General features: G+C 39.9%; 1 protein-coding gene across 7 annotated transcripts in view; it reads right to left on the reverse strand.

Moving 5' to 3' along the window:
- mctp1a (multiple C2 domains, transmembrane 1a) overlaps positions 1-14,008 on the reverse strand; it is a 109,089-nt gene that overhangs the window by 17,580 nt on the left and 77,501 nt on the right. For 3 of the 7 annotated variants that reach the window (XM_077599823.1, XM_077599821.1, XM_077599826.1), the window contains one exon: positions 7,465-7,566. The exons of the other annotated variants lie outside the window; for them this stretch is intronic. In XM_077599823.1, coding sequence (XP_077455949.1) covers positions 7,465-7,566 — 102 coding nt within the window. The remainder of the gene's footprint in view (positions 1-7,464; positions 7,567-14,008) is intronic. 7 annotated transcript variants of the gene reach the window in all.

Below are 14,008 nucleotides of genomic sequence, written 5' to 3' on the forward strand. Positions count from 1 at the left end.
AGGTGTGAGAGAGCTGGTGGGGGTGCCTAGGATAAGCCAAAGGTCAGCCGAGTATAAAACACTGCCACATGCCTCTCGGACTGCGGTCTGACTCCTATTTCCTGTCTTCAAACGAGACTCAGTGAGGCGGGAGGTAGTAATAACATAGAGTCATAGAGATCCGTGTTTTCCCAGCTTCCCCACTTACTGCGCACATATGGAGCCAGGCAACCTGTTCCTATAATGGAACCCAATACGCACACACAGTGACGCACCCCACAGCTATTAGATAAGCTTGATTTGCACACCTGGTCTTGCTGAGTAACTTCATAAACATTATTACGTATACCCCAACACAAAAACAACAAGGGCCTCCTCCTCCTGGACTGTCACTCCACTACATGAATTGATCCGCACTGTTTTGACATCAACAAAGTGAGACCATTCCAGAACAGGCTGAAAACGAGAATCTTTACAGGTGTCTCAGTCCGTCTGTCTCAACTACCTGTTTTACATTTCTAGAGACAAATGTACTTTAAAAAAAATCTGACTTGGCCAAAAGTGCAGCAAGGCTTAACGGGAAAGACAAATCCCAGCACCTGAGCGAGCGCGCTGCCTGAATCATTCCGACAGATAGCATAATAAGGCCGCCTAACAAGTGTGCCATTGTGCATTTTAATGGACTGCAACTGCAGTTTCATGTGCAATGTGTTGTGACGATATGTTATAGTAACTACCGGTTCAGTCCGGGAGCTACAGATTTGTGACTGCAGTCAAATAAATGAGCATTCCATCCAAGTTATTTTGTATATTGGAAGTTAAGACGTGCCCAAGTATGGTATGAAATCCTAACTGTCAGGAGTACTGGTGTGAGTTTTAAGCTTTTTTCACACCTTCAATTGATAAGGATTCTAATTTGGATTGACATTAGTATGGATTGAAGTAAATATAATTCAAAAGCAAATTGCAGGACCAAACAAGGCCATGAATAACAAATAGACTTCTACAGATAGACATCCAATGCATTGATTCATCACATAATGGCAGCTAATTTGCTAAATTATTTTCAATTTGGGGTTATGTTTTTTTTGTTGGTTTCTTTTTTCTGCTTGTACACTCAGATGGTAAAATTATTGCCTTCAAATGCCACCACTGTCTATCAGCCGATAATTTAACGTGTCTTTTGTCTTTGTAATTAATGTAGGCAGGGTCGCTGTTTTTTGGTCATATTTGTACACTAGACGTGGAATGAATACCTTTCTCAGCATCACTCACCAAACATGCGAATAGAAGAAAGTGTATTTTTCCTGGGTAGAAATCATGTCTGCTCTCACTACAAAATCAACAATGATGGCTTGAGTTGCCCTCTGGGAGCTACATATTAGCATTATGTCACATTTCATTTGACATTTCAATTTTTACAGTAGAGGAAATAGAAACAAAGAGAATCGGGTGCAATTTTAACACAGCAGTCACGTTTGCTTCACACTAATGCTATTTCAATGAAATATATCCTGTTGTAATATATTTATTGATTACAAGTTAAACAACTCTTTGAATAGTTGTGTGCTTCCTCCTATATACGTAGCCAGGACTGATATTTGAGTCTTTTAAATGGTGTTGTCCTCAAAGCCCATTTTAGTTTGGTTTTCTGCTTTAGCTCTACAAAGGGCAAAATATTGATCTCCTTTTGCGTGTGTGGTGACGGAAAAGTCGCACACACGACAGATCTGCATGTATTTCCTTTGATTAATATTTAGTGGAGCGTTTGATCCCAGTGCGATGTAGTTAGACTGACTTAGCTGTTTCTGTCTACTGTACCATTTCACTTTAACAAGCGCTGTCTTATGTCCTCATTGATGATAGAATCTCCCGCAGTGAACCGTTTCCACTCGCTTCTACACACGGTAGCTCTTGTAGCCATTAGGCTTCAGAATTCATGCGTGTGCAGTCAATTGGTCGCCGGTCTTTTGGTCGCCGTCTTTTGGTCCCGGTCCTTTGGTCGCCCGGACCGCGACAACGGGCGACCAAAAGACCGGCGATAAAACAAGGTAAAACAACACGGTCTACGCATCAATAAAAGCCAACAATGGCCATTGAGCCGACGTATGAGTGTATAAGAGTTTGTATTTACATCAGTTGTCCTCTTAGGAAGGTACGTCAGTCAGGGTCTTAACAAGTTCTCCAACAAAAAACAATAAAAGTCCGGGAAATTTTGAGCTTTTCTTTAGCCTAATAATTAATAGGGCATTAAGTATGACTAAATAGTAATTCGCAGTTTCTATTTAGGGAATTTAAGCAACAATTTAAATGGTAATTGTCAATAACCTTCCGGGCGACCAAAAGACCAGCGACCAAAAGACCGGCAACCAAAAGATCGGCGACCAAATGTCACACTTTGCAACACATGATACAAACCTTGGACACAAATTTTCCAGCAAAAGAATGTTAGGTAGTATTCCTATTCCTTTACCTGATGAGAGTTAATGGGTGTCAAGGAGTTAGTAATGCCCACAGGAATTCATGTAAATTATTGTCTCACTTTACGAATGGATACCAATAAATTAATATAAGAGATGATGATTTAATCAAAATGCAAAAGTGTTACCATACTTTGTCAATTGCTGGTCTAGATGGTACCAGAGCTATGCAAACCCATGCAGCAAGGTTTATTCCAAAACAGACAAAGTCAAACTCCAGCAAGGGCTTCCTGCTGGAGGTGAACCAGGCACAAGGTCTACACAGGTAATTAGTCTCTTCACCTCCTTACTGCCCACAGCATGGTTAAATATACACAGGCGTACCATACATGAGCCAAGGGAGTCCCAGAAAGAAGTGGGGAACTTATTCAGAATTTGACCTCTTGTAAAGGCAAGGTGATTTAGGGTTACACTCACACATACAGTACATGGGGATTTTTAGGCAGGCAAGGCAAATGTATTTGTGTAACACAATTCAACACAACGTGCTTGCTTTAGATCACATGGAAGTGAAAAAAATGCATAAGAAATGATACACAAAATTAATACATTTAATAATCAAGACAGCTAAAAACCAAAACTGAAATTGTAAAAAGCAAAAAATAAAAAAAAGATATTCAGTAAGGTCAAACTTAAACCGTATCGGCAGTTATGAATGGATGGCTGTGGAAAATAATAACATTTTAGCCCTGATTTACAGGCATTAAATAATTGAGCAAAGAAATTCAGATGACTTCTTCCATAGTTAGGGAGCATAGTAACTGAATGCTGCCTCACCCTGCTTAGTTATTCTTCTTCAAACACAAAGCACAGCAGTTCCTGACATCCTTAGGGCTCTAGATGCTTTGCAGGGTTCAAACTAATCAAGCATACATATTTGGGTCTGTGTTTTGTAGAACAATTTCATAACCGGTCTAGTAAAATGATCCAGTTTCCTTGCTATTTGTATTGGTGCTGCTTTCTGACTGATTTTTTGGTGCTGTTAATAAAACATTGCAATAGTTCAATCTTTAGAATTTTTACACTTCTCTGGGGTTGTAAAACTGTCTGACCATCCCTAAGACTTTTAAAAATGGATCAGGACACATAATATAACAGTCCAATGAGTGGCAAAGCAAGAGGAGGTACAATGATCTTCAAACAATACAGTTATTTGAGAAGTGTGGAGATAATTTTTAGTCAAAAGATAGAAAAATAGGCTAACCATATGCCAAAACTAATTCTAAAACGGATGAAAGCTTAAGTAAAAGGAATCAATGTGCATTTTTAATGTATTCATTTATTTCTGTATGCTTTAGTTTTTCTGAAATTCGCATATTTGAAATTCTTAGATTAATGGAATTTCATACAGATTTTTCATATATTTTCACCAAGTAGCACTCTTAGCCACATGCGACAAATGGTGAGTCACTCAACATGCAAACTACCAGGCAAATATACAATTTGAATTGCGGGGGGGAAAAAAGTTACTGCATATATTTGTGTGACACCATTGTGCACATAATTGTGTGTATTAGCATGTATTAGCCCAGTGAGTCACCTTCACCACTGCAACCACTCTATAACTTCCAAGGTCAGTACAGCTATGAAATAGTCCCCATAACCTTTAGCGCTTTATTCCCCACTTTCAGGAACCCAAAGTGCACCCACTTTGCCCGATTTTTTTCCCACTCTGCCTCACCTCTGCTCCACTGCTACTACGTCTCCTTTGCCTGTCCTTCCCTGCAAGCAACCAGGCTGAGTGTGATGGATGGGACAACATTACACATGTCCTCTGTTGGCCTGCTTTTGCTATTTCGCAACATCTTTCTGTGCCCATCCACAGTTGTGAAGCCATCTTTAGATCTCTGACATGACTTTAATCAATTTTGTTGTAATATTAAATCACGGTGGTAAGTGGTTAGCACTCTGCCTCACAGTTCTGGGCTCGAGGATTCGTTAACCAAAGGGGTTCCGATCGTCCTGTGTTGAGTTTGCATGCTTAGCGGGTTTTTCCAGGTATTCTGATTTCGTCCAACTTCCCAATAATCATGCATTGTAGTCTGGTTGTACACTGAATTGTCCTTGCGTATGAGTGTGAGTGTGAATAGTTGTTTGTCTCAGTGTGCCATTCGATTGGCGGGCAACCAATTGAAGGTGTCCCTGCCTAAGTTCCAGCACCTTCATGATCCTTGTGAGGATAAGCAGAAGAGAGAATGGATGAAATAATCTTAAATCAAGATAACTGACTATTGGTTTAGAAAAAAGTTTTCTTTTACTTTTTTAGATTCTTGCCACTGTGTCATTTCAGTATTATTACTGAGGTTATTATTGTATCGCAGTATAAAATTATTATAATGAACTCACTGTCAAATTGTTTCATTACCTGATGTTAGTTTAAAAAAAAGGGAAAATATATAATTTTCTTTTGTTAAATTAAATCCCACTTTGTTTGTAGTCGACCACAAAAAGGTTCAACATTTGCCATATTGTTTAAGTTAAAAAAGAAAAAAAAGAAAGAAAAGGCGGAGCAAAGAGACCGAGAGTGCACTGGTGTGAAGTGAAGGGCTCACGTCTTCAAAAAAGTAAATAAAATATGCATCTTCTGTGCTCATTACAGATTTATGACTCTTGTTAAAAGAAAAGGTGGCGGGAGCCTGTGAACACGTCTGACTTTCAAATCCAGACAACACTGCTGTCAAGTGTTGTGCTCCACATTCTGTCCAATGAGAGACAGCGCAAAAGGAGCACACGCCAGCGTCAACATTCTTTTCGGTGATATTGCTCTGCTCAAGTTACTTTGGGTGCATGAGAGCGCACGGGAACTCCTCACCTACAGTGCAGCAAGTGCCTTTTCCGAGTGCTTTGATGTATAGTTCATCAGTAGAAAAGTGCAGTTGCTTCAGCTGTTTTTGTATGTGATTGAGAACAATAACAGCAAGGAAGTATATATTGCTGCATAGGATATAATGATCTTGGGAGTTTTATATGCAACGTGGAATATTTTTCTTTCTCTGGAAACTTTTGAGAACTCACAAGCTTACTTAAATCACCCACATGCCAAGGGACCTGTCGATATATGCTTGGGGTACAAAGGGATGAGAATCCCATGAAAGTTTAGCGAGTAGGTTCTTAATTTTTGGCCACCTGTTCCCACTTTTTTTTAAAGACGTTTTTCTCAGCACCACAATTTTTGTACTTACTGAATTCTGGCATTATCACAAACAAACAAACAAAGAAACATTTGTCACCACAGTGAAATGAATAGGTTAAGAAAGAGTTTATTGTTTTTGGGTAGCGGTGGAACATAAATGTGACCTTCATTGGCTCTAAATGTTTAGGAAATGTGACCTACACCTGACTGGTGACCAGGTTAGAGTGTAGTCTGCCTTTTGCCTGAAGTCAGGTGGGGTAGTCTCCAGCACCCAGCCACACTTACAAGGATAAGCGGTGTTGAAAATCAATGACTACATAAATGATGGTTGATAAAATCCCTAATATTTGGATAATCGTTGTTTATTTTTTAGGTTGACGTGGGAAATAGTAAGTCCACGTGAATTTCAGTCACGTTTGGTCTCTGCCGTTCCTATTGCCTATCCTGACTGCCTGACAAATCCGGACATGGAGCATTTTTTTTCAATTTCAACAAATATTTATTCACTGCCAGCCGTTTAATTTAAAATGAACGTTGAATGTATTTTTTGGACTATGAGTTAGACCTGAGTATAAGTCGCACTCGCTAAAAATGCATAATGAGGGAGGGAAAAAATAATATGAGTGGCATTTTTAGGGGAGTTTTATTTGATAAAATTTAAAAACAAAGAACAGATATGTTATCTTAAAAGGCATTTAAAATAATATTAAAAAAAAAAAAAAAAGAATAGTGGCAACCACATGCTGAATATGTTTTTTTACCAGAAAAAGTAGTTACAATTTTTTGTTAAGCTGTTTTCAGTTGTCAAGTGAAATTAATGTTTGAATAATTTTACACATAAATCGCATCCAAACTATAAAAAACCGGCAATTTATAGTCCAGAAAATATGGTAGTTCCTTAATTTTCTGTACAACTTATTGTCACAAAGGTCACGAGGGTTGCTGTAACATATCCCAGCCAACTATGGGCAGCAGATGGGGGGCTCCCTGAAGTGGTTGCCATTCAATCCCACGTCACAAGGAGGCAGACAACCAATCACTTATAGCTAGGGACAACCTAGTATGCATATTTTTGGAATGTGAGAGGAAACTGGAGTACCCAGAGAAAACCCACACAGGAACCCACAAGGCATTGAACCCTCAATCTCAGAACTGTGAGGCGAACGGGGCAGCCAGAGTGAAAAGGGTCATTTAAATTCACAGCAGAAGGATGAAAAGAGCCACATGATTGGATGTTTATCATCTCCAGTGCCACTGAAAGAGTTAATATTACGTTACAAGGTGGATCACTAGACTGCCGCATTGGTTTGACTGTTCATTTGCTTCAGCTCATTACAGAATGCTATTTAGAGCTTAATAAAGTTTTACTTTCACCACCCTATCCATATGCCACAATATTATCACCTCACCCTACAGTGGGAAGCAAGATAAAGGTTGTCGGGACTTGTGTGATAATCAATAAGTGGCGCGGCGTGTCCCCTTAAAAGATAGAAATTACATCTGTTAGTTTGAGTTACTCTCAAATCCCCCTTAAATACCACATAGCCTATGGTCCCACAGCCAGAGCATACTTAACACACTGTCACACTTCAATCTACAGCTGTCATCTTGCAATACTACAGGGAAGTCATATAAAGCGACTAGGCAGACCTTCATGCTAGAAGCCCCATTATTATCATTCTGGAAGGCAACTGCAGAGCCCCCAAGCTAGCACTAGGTTAAGTACAGAACATGCATACGGGTAAAGGTACAGAAACCCCGACAAGACAAGAAGACAGGTTTAAAAGATGTGATGGGTGACATAATAGACAGTGAAACATCATTAGAAATCAGTAACGGACTGGGGGGAAACACACACGCATGCCCACTTACCACCAATCCTAGCATCCACTCAAAATGCCACGAAGCCACCATATCCTCAAAGATATGGTTTTTATCACAGCTGTCATCCACGGCCTCTGGTTTAGGGTCCTTCTAAATAGATTAAAGTCAGTTTGGGCTTTACTATTGAAAGAGTAAGGGTAGAAAGCTAGGAAACCAAAAGGAATAGCAACAGCAAGGAGTGTCAAACTCAGTTTTGTCGCGAACCACAATCAACTATTATTCCATTTTCAAATAAACAGGTTGTCCCAAAAAATGTATATACAAATTTTAGCAGCTGATAACTCAATTATGTATTCTTTCTTTATGGACTGAACCCACTGAACAGAGTGATGGCAGCCAGACTTGACTTTGAAAAAAGGAAATTTATTCTAAAATACTGCTGAACATATGCCAGTGCAAAGGCAATTTAGGAGGTAGTTTAACAAAGAACCACCAACATAAGTTACCATCACTCAATGGATATAAGTTTGAAGCTGAGGGAATTGTTCAGGACGTCCATAATAAGCGTTACAGAAGACCACATACAGTCATACCTTCATATACTAGCGGGGCTGAGCTTGTATGTCGATCTACTCGTATCTCAAATCAACGTTTCCCATAGAAATGAACTAAATACAAATTAATCCGTTCCCACCCTCTGACAAAAACACCAAAAAAGGATATTACAATGGAAAAACATGTTTTTATTGGTTGTAATTCACCATCTACTAACAGAGTAACAAATAACTAATGGTTATGATGTTTAATAATAAAATGAGACATTATTCAATACAACACGGTGTTCGCAGATGGGAGAGAGTGAGAGAGAGAGAGAGAGACTTGACGGATGCGCTTGTAACATAAACATAATTTACATTTTACCTAAATTAACTTAGATTCCTATACACACACTTAAAGAAAATCTTACGTAATAAGGCAAAAAGGTAAATGTATTCCACAGCGGCTTTCGAGGCAAACTTCCTGCTTCTCCATACGTATTGGTGAGCCAGCGCAGTACACTACTCATGTTTTTCGATTATTTCGTGCTTAATATCGATTGTCATCATACGGCTTTTCTTCGAACTACCCTTCATTGCACCGGCTTGCTTTGGGCCAATTGTGTTTCCCTTAATTCTGCACTGACTAACGCAAAAAAACAGAAAAAATGCAACGCTCCGCCAGTGCTCGTACAGATCTTTGCACGAGGGAGATGCGGCAAGAAAGACAATGTGCCTCTCACGGCTACCTGGATTCATCGACAAGCCCCACAAAAAAAGAAAGATTACTGGAAACGTTTCAATGAAGTCCAAGAAAGTCTTTGTGGCAAGCTATTCATGAGATAGGCATTTCAAATTCATCTGTCCATCGCATCATAAGCCCACATTCAATTTTAATGATTCGATTAGCAGACAATTGCAACTACAAAGGACTATTTATTATTTTATTATTATATTATTTTAGAATATCTTTCATTTTTTCAAAGTCAAGTCTGGCTGCCATCACTTGGTTCAATGGATTCAGTCTATAAAGAAAGAATAAATAATTGAGTTATCGGCTGCTAAAATGTGTATACATTTTTGGGATACCCTGTATTTAGTATATTTAGTATTTTGACCCCAAAAAATGTCAAAACCTATTTAGTGAGCCTCTAAATAACAACAACTCATATATTTTCTTTTGTATCTACATATTTAAAAAATGATAGAAAAAATATATATGTTTTTTTAAAATTGATTTAAAATAAAATATTTTAAAAACTAGCCATGTTTAATTTTAAATGTCCATTATTATTATTTATTCATTCATTCATCCATCCACTCATCCATTAATTCATTCATTCATACATCCATTCATTCATTCCATAAAAACGGAAAAACAGTCATTCATCACAGCCCATCACAAAAAAGATTCATTCATCCTTTCATCCATTTTCCGAACCGCTTATCCTCACATAAATTTATTTTGCTTATTTATTTATTTAATTTATTATGCTACTCTAATTAAAAATAAAGAGTCATATTTTAATTACTTTTCTCTTTTTTTAAATTAAAAAGTTAAAATATATAATAAAAAGTTAACATTCTGTCATTTCTGTCATCCTCAATAATTCATTGAGGAATGCAGAATTTTTATCTAAACTTTATTTTAGCGAGAAACATTAGGTTAAAGAACATGATTTACTTTTCTGGGCCAGATCTGGTCACCAGGCCTTGAGTTTAACACCTGTGAGCTAGAGCAGGGGTCCCCAACCTTTTTCTCACCGCGGACCGGTAAAGCTCTTTCTTTTTCTCGCGGATCGTCTGATGGGGAGGGCGACGACTTAAGACAAAATTGTGTGGGGGTGGGGTCGGTTCATGAACAACAAGCATAATAGCAATTATTTATTATTATTATAATAACTTTTCTCATTTCAAGTAGGAGGGCGAGATTGAAAACAGTAATATTTTTTACTCTGACGGACCGGCACTCGGTGGCTCGTGGACCGGTACTGGTCCACGGACCGGCGTTTGGGGACCACTGAGCTAGAAGATTAAAAAATGTCACGAAAAAGACAAAACAATTAAAGTGTCACAAGGGAATGTAGCTGGTGAGAGATGATGCGCCTTGTGTGACAAAAGGGGGGAAACAAACAAACAAATCAACAATGCTGTATCGTTTGCATAGAAAGACAATGCTCACGAGACAATGCTCATGGGCACCTTTTTCACCTTCAGAAAACAGGGGGAATAGATAGGATAGGAAAATGGAGCGGAAAGTCAATAACGTCTTTTACAGCGCAACGCTTTTCATCCTTCACAAGCAACGAGAAAAAAAGCACGCAGACTCCCATTACGACAATGGCGACCCCCTTGATACCAGAGGATAACCCAGCCGCACTGCATAATAGAATTCCTGGAACATTTCAGTCACACATTTCTTTTTTTATATACGGATGATATAATTCCCAGCGCTCTCTTTAGTGCAATTACATTATGCCGTGTTGCTATCAGAACCGTCGCATGGCGTGCCAAGGAGTGAGGAGGTGCGGAGTCAGTACAAATGATTATTCAGCTTCACTCAATACAGTTGTTTAAAGTTACACTACCACCTTAGGAGTACTTTACTGAATTTGATAGGCTGTTCTTTGCTAAGCTACAAAACCAAAGTTGTTTTCATTGTAAAATAAACCTCAAAAAGTGCAACAAAAAAACCTGTTTCAATCCCATTTCGCTGATGGCCATAAAACCTTGCTACTAGAGTTGCTACTGAGTGATGTCACCACAAAAAAAGTCCCACTAATAATTTCAGATGAGAAATTATTAATTTTAGCCAGCCCGGCGGCTGAATGGTTAGCACGTCGGCCTCACAGTTCTGGGGTCCTGGGTTCAAATCGAGGTCGGTTCACCTGTGTGGAGTTTGCATGTTCACCTGCGTCGGTTTCTTCCGGGTACTCCGGTTTCCTCCCACATTCCAAAAACATGTATGGTAGGCTGATTGGACACTCTAAATTGCCCCTACGTATGGGTGTGAGTGTGCATGATTGTCCGCCTCCTTATGCCCTGCGATGGGCTGGCCACCGATTCAGGCTCCACTGACCCTAATGAGGATAAAGCGGTTCAGAAAATGGGATGGGATATTAATTCTTGGGCGGCCCGACGGATGATTGGTTAGTGCGTCGGCCTCACCGCGGGAGACCTGGGTTTAAATACAGGTCGGTCCACCTGTGTGGAGTTTGCATTTTCTCCTCGGGCCTGTGTGGGTTTTCTCCAGGTACTCCGGTTTCCTCCCACATTCCAAAGACATGCATGTTGGGCTGATTGGACACTCTAAAATTGCACATAGGTATGAGTGTGAGCGTGGATAGTTGTTTGTCTCCTTGTGCCTTGTGATTGGCTGGCCACCAATTCAGAGTGTCCCCCGCCTCTGGCCTGAAGTCAGCTAGGATAGGCTCCAGCACGCCCCCGCGACCCTAGTGAGGATAAAGCGGTTCAGAAAATGAGATAAGATGAATGTTGTTAATTCTTCATGTGTCAGTGACAATGATTAACCGACAATCATGTGTCTCGTTTCATCCTTCATCTGAGAATTTGACTGAGTACTAGATGTACAAAGCATTTGAACTGAGAGGTCTCCAAGCAAAGACATCCCAAATGAATGGCATGTCTATCGTTGTCAATGAGTTAGTATCAGTCCCGCACATCAGGAGGTCAAGGACAAAAGGATGCTGCATTTGGTATTTGTGTGTGTGGTGGTGGTGGTGGGTGTTACATTGTATGGTTGTGACACGGCTAGATAGACACGCACAAAGAGACGAGGGGAGCAGTAAGCCCGTGAGCAGGACATGATTGCAGTGTGTATCTTATCTGTGTCAAGTCCTCCTGAGGCTAGTGGAGCCTAGCTGAGCGGAGCACAGGCGCTTCAGTGACCAGTCGACCGTGTGAGGGTAATCTCCTCTCGCTCTTTCACTCTGTTTCTCTCGCTTTCCCTAGCCCTCCCCCATCATCTGGAAGACAACTGTTTCATTGCACAGGCGTAGACCTAGCCCTTGAGCACATTATCACAAATGCCTTTACCCGTGTTGAAGCAACAGGTGACAGAGCCTGAAGGTAGAAAAATCTTAGTCCTTTGTAGGTCCTGTAGACAAATGTGTAGCAACAAGCTAGGGTTGATTGAATTCTATTGGATTACAGTGAAAAGTTATACAATTATACAGTAATACCTTGAAATACGAGTTCCAAACATACGAGAAATTTGAGATACGAGGAAAATTCAGAGCAAATTTTTGCCCTGAGATCCGAGACAAATTTGAGATACGAGCATATGAGATGGCTGCGAACGGCTGGCCACCGATTCTGGGTATCCCCCGCCTTTGACCTGGAGTCAGCAGGGATAGGCTCCGGCATCTTTTTTGTATCGGTTTGCATAACCCGAATATTTTGTATGTAGAAGAATTTGCAAATAGTGGTACCACTGTACATCTATATCTGACTTTTAACAGGGGAGAACATGTCTCCAAGAGGGAAGCTCTAACAGATAAGGATTGCCCTTGGTGACTTGTTCTACTGACAAACAACTATAACAACAGATGTCAAGTAATATTGTAAATGTTTCCATTACTCATGGTGACCGTTATAGACTTTTCCATTGTGTATGGTGTCATATACCTATCCTTTATTGGAATAAAATAAGCAAATCTTCAGGAATAATGCAAATGGGGCCTCAATGTTAAAACAAAATGTTAGCATTGAACCTATATGGCACCACTTCCACACGATTCAAGCCAACTTTTGAATAGAATAACAACTATTCATATTAAGGAAGATCTTATATCTGTACATGGCATATAAAAAGTCCACACACCCCTGTCTAGATGGCTGGGTTTCTGATATATTCAGTAGACATCCAATGCATTTGAACTGGGAGGGTGTTGCCAAACAAAGGTAATGGACGTCTATCGCCATCATTGGCAGACAGTGAGTTATGTTAATTCTTTATTGAATGTCAACACTAAAAAGGAAAACAAAAATATTTCAATTCAATTGATACTGGTTTGAATAGGGGTGTTTAGACTTTTTATATCCACTGGACTAGACATAAAGCCTGTAGCAATTGCATGTGCTCCATCAATTAGCTCAGTAAATATACTGACAAGTATCAACGTTGACGCACTAGAATATCACTCAATATGCGTTGCTTGCAAGTCTGTCAGACTTATTCGGAGAGCCAAATCAAGAAAGAAAAAACCAAGGGCTGCAAGGGGTCTTGTACACAATCAAAAACAGGTGCTCCAGTTTTTGGCCACGTAATACCCCATTTAGCCTTTGGAGCAAAGGTTATCCAGCTAATAGCTGCCTTGTGGCGCACATGACTGGAGTAAACATCTGGGTTGAATTGTGCATGTTTGCAACATGTGCTGAGTTCAATTAAAATGAAACTTTGGCACGTTTGTCTATTCCTTCCTTTCACTTTTTTCTCTGCTTCACTGTAAAATGGGACCTCCTTGACATGTTTTTTTAAGGCCGTCAAACACTCTGAAGCTGTACCCAATGGAAAAAAAGACTGCTTTTGAATCTAAAGGACCAATTTGTCAGGTGTTGAATTTGTTCAGCACTTAACCAGGTGGTAGAGACAGAGAAGGGGACTATTTGTCAGGATGAAGGCAAAAACATGCAAGAGACTCATCAATCGCTCGACGGCCCGAGTGTGGGGAGAGATGTAGGCGAAGAAATAGGAAAATACCCCCTTTTAAACTTCCCTGCAGCTCAAATGAAATGCTAACAGTTGAAGGGAGCAATAGATCAAAATGTATGAAGCCAGAGTTGGTAAATTGTAGCCTTTGTGGCTGCTTCGCTATCCGTCGTCACAGCCCCCCGCGAGCACAGAGACCTTGGCCTACGGAATAATCAGTTTGGCACCAAAATCACATTTTGCTGGGCCGAGCCGGACAGGCTTCTATCGCTGCTGAACCTGATTTCAATATGAAAGTTATTTCAAAATGTATAATCTTTTACTTTTCATGTGCTTGTATTTGTATTTTTCCCCAAAAGGAGCCAGTGGGGAATATAGTGATGGT

Source organism: Stigmatopora argus, chromosome 5, assembly GCF_051989625.1.
Source record: "Stigmatopora argus isolate UIUO_Sarg chromosome 5, RoL_Sarg_1.0, whole genome shotgun sequence".
In the NCBI taxonomy this organism is placed as follows: Eukaryota; Metazoa; Chordata; class Actinopteri; order Syngnathiformes; family Syngnathidae; genus Stigmatopora; species Stigmatopora argus.